This window comes from Pteropus medius, unplaced genomic scaffold (genome assembly GCF_902729225.1).
Source record: "Pteropus medius unplaced genomic scaffold, Ma_sr-lr_union100, whole genome shotgun sequence".
Classification (NCBI taxonomy): Eukaryota; Metazoa; Chordata; class Mammalia; order Chiroptera; family Pteropodidae; genus Pteropus; species Pteropus medius.
In genome coordinates this window covers 419,164-427,067 of record NW_024350923.1, presented here as the reverse complement: position 1 = coordinate 427,067, position 7,904 = coordinate 419,164, and the positions used below count along the sequence as shown (strand labels likewise).

General features: G+C 58.3%; 1 protein-coding gene across 3 annotated transcripts in view; it reads right to left on the bottom strand.

Annotated features, from left to right (window-relative positions):
• Positions 1-441: 441 nt before the first annotated feature.
• Positions 442-7,904, bottom strand: part of AP2A2 (adaptor related protein complex 2 subunit alpha 2) — a 53,034-nt gene continuing 45,571 nt past the window's right edge. For all 3 annotated transcript variants that reach the window (XM_039840492.1, XM_039840493.1, XM_039840494.1), the window contains exons 16-22: positions 5,956-6,038; positions 4,173-4,262; positions 3,258-3,381; positions 2,095-2,211; positions 1,873-1,942; positions 1,618-1,752; positions 442-819 (exon numbers count right to left, since the gene is read on the bottom strand). In XM_039840492.1, coding sequence (XP_039696426.1) covers positions 742-819; positions 1,618-1,752; positions 1,873-1,942; positions 2,095-2,211; positions 3,258-3,381; positions 4,173-4,262; positions 5,956-6,038 — 697 coding nt within the window. In that variant the 3' untranslated portion in view covers positions 442-741. The remainder of the gene's footprint in view (positions 820-1,617; positions 1,753-1,872; positions 1,943-2,094; positions 2,212-3,257; positions 3,382-4,172; positions 4,263-5,955; positions 6,039-7,904) is intronic.

Here is a 7,904-nt window from a genome sequence, read left to right as displayed (position 1 = left end):
GACTACCATGGTGACAGCGCACTTATCAGAAACCCAGGTGTGCGTGAGGTTAGGTGCACACCTCTAGAGCCACCAGTGACCCGTGTCCCACGCTGCAAACAGTCCGATGGCAGCGCACACATCCCTTGAGAACTCAGCGACGGCGAGGAAAAGCGCTCAGCCCCAGCTAGGCCCTCGGCTTTGTGGAGAGGCATGGAAAGCATGCTGCCGACACCTGGCCTAGAACCAGCCCGCGCGCTCTGAGCCCCTGCGCCAGAGCCCTGCGCACAGGGCCAGGCTGCACGCGTTCCTCGTCCCGTACTCCCGAACCTGGCAGCGGCCACGGCCTAGTTGAGACCTAGCCCCCCACAGAGAGAATGCCGGTGCTTCTCTCCGAGAATCGGAGGTGAACTAGCAGCAACGGAGGGGTAGCATTTCGATACGATTTCAGAAACACGTCCATTTTCATTCAAACGTCTGATTTCCCTTTAATTTGTAGGCTTAACCACAGAACTGTCTTGATTTCTATAAAAACCGATCCCAGGATCCACGCTCCCTCCTGACTTGGCAGGCCAGCTGCAGTCCAGGCTTAGCCTTTCCTTCTTACTTGCGTTCCCATCCACACAGGAAAGGATGGGGCAGAGGGCAGGCTGCGCGCTGCCTTGCACCTCAACACGCACAGGGGCGCTTGTGTGCACCATGTGCCGAGACACGGTGGAGGGGGCGGAGGCAGACGCCCGGGCCCGCCCTCCGCCGCGTCCATTAAAATTGCTCCGACAGCAGCTCGCACAGCCTCTGGGAGACGGTCTCTTTGCTGGTCCGCAACGTGAGTCGGTACATCTGCAACAGAAAGCGCAGCAGGTCGGTGGGAGCCGGGGCTCGTGGGGCCTCAGGAAGACACCAGCGGAGCGGACGGCCCGCAGCCAGGCCCTGCCTAGCGGCCCCCTGCGCTGCCCGCCTCTGCCCTGCTCTCAAGGCACCCGCCACTCTACAAAGACTCGGGCATCCCACACGCCTCCAGTAGCTACAACAAAAACGTCTGACAATGACAAGTGCCACTGTGCACAGGGAGCCGCCGGACCCTTCAGACATTGCTGGGGGAACACAAACTCTGGCTACTCTGGAAAGCAGTCTGGCAGCTTCCTGCGCACTCACCCGGGCGTGCACCTATGAGCCAACTCTGTACCAGGTGTCACTCAAGTGAAGTGAAAACAGATGTCTGCACGCACGTCCAACATCTGTAGCCGCCCTACTCCAAGTGGCCCGAAACTGTGACGGCCCCAATGTCCATCAACAGGACTGGGAAAACCACCTGGGGCACAGGAATGCCCCAGAGCCACCACCAGGACCAGCCACTGCGCACACAGCAACACGGGAGACTGATGCAGCCCATGGCGGGCCCCACAGCAGCTGCCTCTGGGGGAGGCCGCAGCTGGCAGAAAGGGGATACCAGGGAACTTCCTGGGGCGATGAAATGTTATGTGTGTGAAGAGGGTGGTGGGGGTTATACACGTGTGCACATCTGTTGAAACTCATCGAACTACTATACTTAGAATCTATGCATCCCACTGTTTATAAATTACACCACAATAAAAAAAACACTTCAGTGTTTTTAGCTATTTCCTCAAAAGGCCTGACCTGGGCTTGTAAATTCGGCTCCAAACGCAGTAAGCACCCAATCTGGCTGGTTTTGGTGTGGATGATACCGGCTCCCACAAAATTTGCAGGATTGGGATCAACTTCTTCAAGGAGTGCAGATCCAAACCCAATAATCTGTGCAAAAGACGCAGGAGAGTTAGGAAACAGGCCGTGGCTGCGAGTGAGCACACAGTAGCTCCTTCGAGAGCCCCCCACGGTGTCCCGACTTGGGAATGCCATGAACAAAGCAGTCACCTTGGCTTTGGTGATTTCTGTGTCCATTGGATGCTTTGCCTTAAAAATGTTCTGCACTTCTTGTTGGGGACTGTGACAAAGACAGACAAGCGTGAGCACCTTCAGTGAGTCAGAAACCACAAGGCTCCAGCCTCCATGCCCCACCCTCCCCCGTGGGCCTCCTCGCAAAGGACAGCTGCCCGCCCCCCACCTTGCACCCACCACACAGGACAGCTGGCTCACTTGCTCAGCTGCTTCCAGCGCTGAAAGAAATCTTGAGAGGCCATTTCTGTGGGCTGGAAAAACTTGTTGAGCGTGATAGGCAGCTTGACAGACACATTCTGGAAGGTTCCCCCATACCTGCAGGCAACAGAGACGTGCACAAAAGACATGTGGACAGCAGAGGCCCTGGAGCCCCTGCATGCACATCTCCACGGCACAGTACAAAGTGGCGGGGCTTCCGCCTCCTGGAGGGGCTGTCCCGACAAGGGCGGACGGAGCATCCCAAAGCGGGCGCGGAGCCTCAGGCTCGTCTCTCGGTGAGCGTGCCGGTTAGACGGGGGCCTGCACGCCGTGCTCCTCGGGCAAGCACTGCGGGGCTGACCGAATCCCAAGACAGGCCTCGGGCAGGACGCCCCAAGCTCAGCGCTCCACCTCCTCTTCACCTTCCCCCTCAGTCCAGTTAGTTTCAGTTGTGTCAGGGTTTCTTCCTTTTTCCATGGAGAGACTAAGAAAAAAATCTCTACGGAAAGCAAAATTTCCCATGTCTGTTTCCCTAAATTCTACAAAGTACACGATCTTCGGTTCTGTACTTTTAACGTCTGAATAGGTGTCCTTCCAAACATTTAACCTTCCAGACGCCCCGCAGAGAACTGGCTGGTCACGCAGTCTCTCTGCCATCACTGGCGACAACAGCGATGAACCAGCAGCAACACAAAAATCAATCATTTAAAAAAAAATAACCCAAATGGTATGTGCACTCGGAGCACAGCCATGCGAAGCCGCACTCTCGACGGGGGCCTGGGGGCTGGCTCTGCAGCTGACTCTGGGACAGCAGGCCGAACGGCAGTGCGTAGGGCCCAGCTAGCCCCCGCCCCATGGGGCAGGCCCCCCACTCCTCAGCTGGAAAGCACTGGGCCTTGGAAAGATGACACCGCCTGCCAGGACCCACGGTGCTGAACCGCACTGGCCTCACGCGGTCCTGTGCACACCATCCGGCCCCTCATCGCCAGACTCTGCAGCTGGTGTGCAGCGTGCGTGGCCGGTGCCAGCATCTTCCTGGGTCCCCCCTCGGTCCTCACCACAGCCTCTGAAGGAAGGGTGCTGAGGCTTAGCGAGGACAAACAGGTCCCAGGGACATGGCTACGCGCAGGGCCAGCCCCAGGCCCTCAAGCTCTGGGCCCTACCTGAACTGGATGTTGAGCACAGGTGCCTCCGTGAAGTCAGACACACACTCTATGTTGACCACCTGCTGCACCTGCGCGCCCCCGTCCACCGTCGGGTCCACGGGCTTGGTCTGCAGGCTCAGATGTGTCCGTGTCAAGGAGGCCATTGCAAAGTGGGGACCGTAAGCCCCGGGCCCAGAGGCAAGCGGCGTCCCAGAGGGGGCTCGCAAAGTGCGAAGCTCAGGCTCCTGGTTGTGGGCAAGACCCTGAACATGGGTGACCGGACACGCACGTATTTAAACGTGGTTTTAACAGGCTACATTTAGAATGTACTTATCTTGAGGTCAAAGCAGGCATGGCCTGCAAGGAGGTTTGGCAGGGTGGGCAGCACCCCTTCCTCAGCGCCACTCCACCTGGCCAGCCCAGACTGGGAAGGAGGGCGGTTTGGACGCCGGCTGGGACACTGGCACTGGCTGAGACAGCTCTCATCACACTGCGGATGTTTACGAGGGACGAGTCTCCAGTCGGAACACTGAGCCACTGGCAGCAAACGCCTGCCGGTCCCCAGCGTGCGGCACGCGGTCCCAGGTGGGCTGGCCTGCCTGTGTGCTCTGCTCTCAGCAGCAGCCGGGTCCGGGAGATCTCCAGAGGAGGCAGTGAGCTAGCGGGACTGAACCGCAATGGCACAGGAGAGCAAAACAAGTAGGAACGAACGTGGCTCCGAGGAGCCCAGTGAACCAGGAGCAGGCGCCTGCACATTGTTGCTACGTCAATAAGTACCTCTCCAATATGCGAAGGTCACCCGAGCTTACTGCAGCACCTAGAAATACCTTCTGTTCTGATTTAAAATAAAAAAAAAACCAACTTCCTCAAACCCTCCTCTAAATCCCAAATGGCTGCCTGTCGCGGGTGTGCAGGAGACAGAGCCAAGGATATCAGGCTGAAGGCCGTCCGAACAGATTAGCGTTGGAGTGAAATTTAGGAACTGCGTGGAAGTCTTGTTACCATAGAATATAAACATCCGGCCTAGAAGGGAAAAAACGCACATCATTTCACATGCGACCTGAGTACGGACAGGGAGAAGCCCCGTCGCCTCGCTGGCTGCATCTGAGGACAATGCTGTGCTCCCTCCTCTCCCCCGGGGGCCCCTGCTCTCCAGCACCCTGGGTGCGTAGCCTCCACTGCCGCACCTGCGCGGGGAACAGGAAGCACGCAGAGCGCCCCTGCACCTTCTCGGGCACCGCAGCCGGTGCCAGCCCCTGCCTGCCTGCGACCCTGGGCAGGGCACCCTTGCCCCCCCAACAGTGCCCACGGACTCCATGCGGGCGGACACTTAGGGCGCTGTGACACTTCCAGTCACCCAGATCACGACAGAGATCTCACCGCAACCTCTGTGAACACCGTATGCCCTCTGAATTCAGAACGGACAGGGACCCTCAAATAGCCTGAAAGGGACAATCGCTTTGGCGTTGGTGCCAGGAATTCCCCCCGCCCCCCGCCCCGGTTTAAACCACCGGGACCCAGATCCAGGCACAGCCGCCAGGCCCAGTCTCACACCTTCACCATGGCGGGAGTAAAATGTCACACTCCGCTTTCAATACAAAACTCCCAGGCCAGAGATGCTGTGGACCCTCGCGGCGCCCCTCCAGACCCCTGGAAGGCGCAGGTCCAGCTTCTCTCCTTGTCACGCTTTCAGACCAGAGCTCACTGCGTCCTCACCAGGCTCAACCACAGAGCCCAAGAGGGATGTGGGCCTGCCGTGCCCCCTCGGCAGCCGCCCCAGGGGGCAGGGGGCATGATGTGGGGGGTAGACTCGAAAGCTTTTTTTCAATTGTGGTGGAATTCACAGAACGCAAAGTTTTCCACCTCAAGCATTTTAGGCGCGCAGCCCAGGGGCTTTAGGCATGTCCTCACGGTTACACCGCCACTGCCACCGCCACCGCCACCACCATCTCCAGAACCTCCTCGTTGTTCCAGACTGAAACCCTTACCTGCATTAAACACTCATTCCCACCCACCCAGCCCCTGGCACCGCCACCTACTTCTTCACTACTTCGATCCGTGTTAATGTAGGTGACAGAATTTCCCTTCTTTTTAAGGTTGAATAACGCTGCGTTGTGTGGATGGAGCACGTCTTGCGTGTCCATCATCCACCAATGGACACAGGCTGCTTCTGTGTGCTATAGCTACTGTGACTAATGCTGCCGGAAACACGGGGTGTCAATCTCTTTTCAAGACACTGCTTTCAATGCTTTGGGGCATGCGCCCAGAAGAGGGACCGCGGGGGCGCGGTAATTCCGTTTAACCGTCTGCGGAGCCTGTGCGCTCCTTCCCGCAGCAGCTGCGCCAGTTTGCGGTCCCACCGGCAGAGCGCGGCTCCGGCTTCTCCACGCCCTCACCACCGTCCGTCATTTTGCTTTTCTGATCATAGCCACTCTGACAGGTGTGAGGTGTCTCTCACTATGGGTCTGATTTGCACTCCCCTGATGATTAGAGACGCTGAGCATCTTTTCACGTGCTTTTGGCCACCTGCACGTCTTCTTTCATGAAGGGTCAGTTCGGGTCTTTTGCCTGTATTCTAACTAAGGTGCTTGTTTTCCTGATGACTTGGAGGACTTTACGCATCCTGGAATCCAAAGCCTTATCAGATACGTGATTTGTAAATATCTTCTCCCGTAATTTCTAAGAGGAGTTTTCGATAAGTCATTAAAATACGTACCTAAATTCTGCCGAAATTCAGACTTAAGTCCAATTTGAAGCAGCTGATTTTCAAACAACACACCGTTATTTTTACAGACAAACCTAGGGGAAAAGGGACAATATACGAGTCATTCGAAGCGCCCACTGACAACACGAAGACCCGCTCTGCAAAGGGTTCAATGGGCACGGAGGCCAGAAAACCTCTGAGGGACACGAGGGACGAGAAAAGTCGAAAAGCGTCACAAAGACCAGCACTGAAAGCGCCTGGAGGTGGGGTGAGCGGAGCACGTCATCGAGCAGGCTGGGACGCGACCACGCAACACAGAGGTCCCCTCCTCCCGTGAAGGTGCCGTGCAGCAAATCTGGCTCCGCCTCAACTCCGACGGGTACAGGCACCCTGGAACACGCACACACACTGCGGGCCGGACCAGGGCTCCCCCGTGTGACACTGGTGCTGGCAGACCTCAATCCCGGGGACGGCCATCGGCACCCCATCCCGGGCTACCCAGACACGCGGTGGCACCCACTCCACAACGTGGCCCGCGCCCCACACACGTGCACTTTGTGCTGCCCAGGGGCCCAGCGCTTTGCTCACTACATGGTATATATGCCACACAGAATGGGGCGTGGGACGGTGACACAACAGCGTACATGTTAGTTTCCCTTGCTCTTATCTCAGAGGAGCTTGGGGTGTCTGGCCTCCTCTAGCACAAATCACAGTCACACAGCGAACTGGGACCAAGAGAAAGGGGAGGAGGCGGCAGACAGGTCTCGCAGAGTCCACGCAAATGCAGCAGGACCCCGTGGGCCCTAGGACCTGGCCTTACCCCTCAGTCAGCAGGTGAAGGAGAAGGCAGTTCAGGGAGAAGGGGGGCCAGCAGGCAGAGCCGGGGGGACTGGGGCCCAGCTGTCCACATGGGGCCCCCACACCTCATATCTCCAACCGTGTGCTGGCCTGGACAAGCTTAAAGCCACTGACCCCTGCACTTGTGCCATTTGGTACAAATTTTGCTGCGGCGCCCACCCTCAGAGGTGTAGGGTCACTCGTCTGCATCGAGCAGTCTCAGCTGGTCCCTCGGGGGAAGCTGGGCCAGGACCGATTCGAGTCACACAGAAGGCAGGCAGACGGAGCAGCAGCAGCGACTCAAGGCAGACGAGGCAGGCCCCGCCCTCTGCGTCCACTCACCAGACACCGACGCGGGGTTGTGCTCCCCGCGCAGGCCCCGCACGGCTGCCTCCCACCTGGTCCAGTCCTCCAGCTCACACCATGACAGCTTCTCTATCCAGCGAGATCCACACAAAACTCCACAAGGTAAAATGCAGTCCATTCAGCTCTCAGAACCTTCTTCAAAACACACCTGAGAACCTGTGCGACCGAGGCCCCGGGATCCATCGCGAGGGACCCAGATGCTCCCACGGCTGCCACAGAGCAGAAAGGAAAGGCGACCGAGGCCGTGGAGTCCAAGGCCACACTGCCACGGGGCCGCTAATGTGCTCACACCGACTCTTGCCTACGGAGGGGCTGGCCCACAGCACTCTGCCATTCAGATGCAAGGCCTAGCACCACCCACAGCACAGGCGGTGGGAACTAAAGCACGTGAAACGATCAAGAGCAAATGGAAAGGCACCCTCTAAGTGACAGAAGTAGGCCGTCTGTCGATGTCTGGCTGGTTGGTCTGTTGATTGTTTTAAAAGGTCATGGCAACCGAAAGGCACTGAAACTCTGGGTTAAGGAGGACCGCCCTGGAAGGCAGGAGAGGGCACACCTCCACAGCCCAGGGGCTGTGCGCACCTCCGCCCACACCAGAGCCGCGCCAGACACTCCCCGCCTCTGCAGCAGCCACGCGAGGCCTGCACAGCCACGGGAGAGCCTGGAACCGGGCAAGCCGCCAGCAAGACAGCGCCGAGGCCCTGAGTTACAACGGGCCACCGCCCGTTCTGCCTTCCACCGACAGACAGAACACGCAC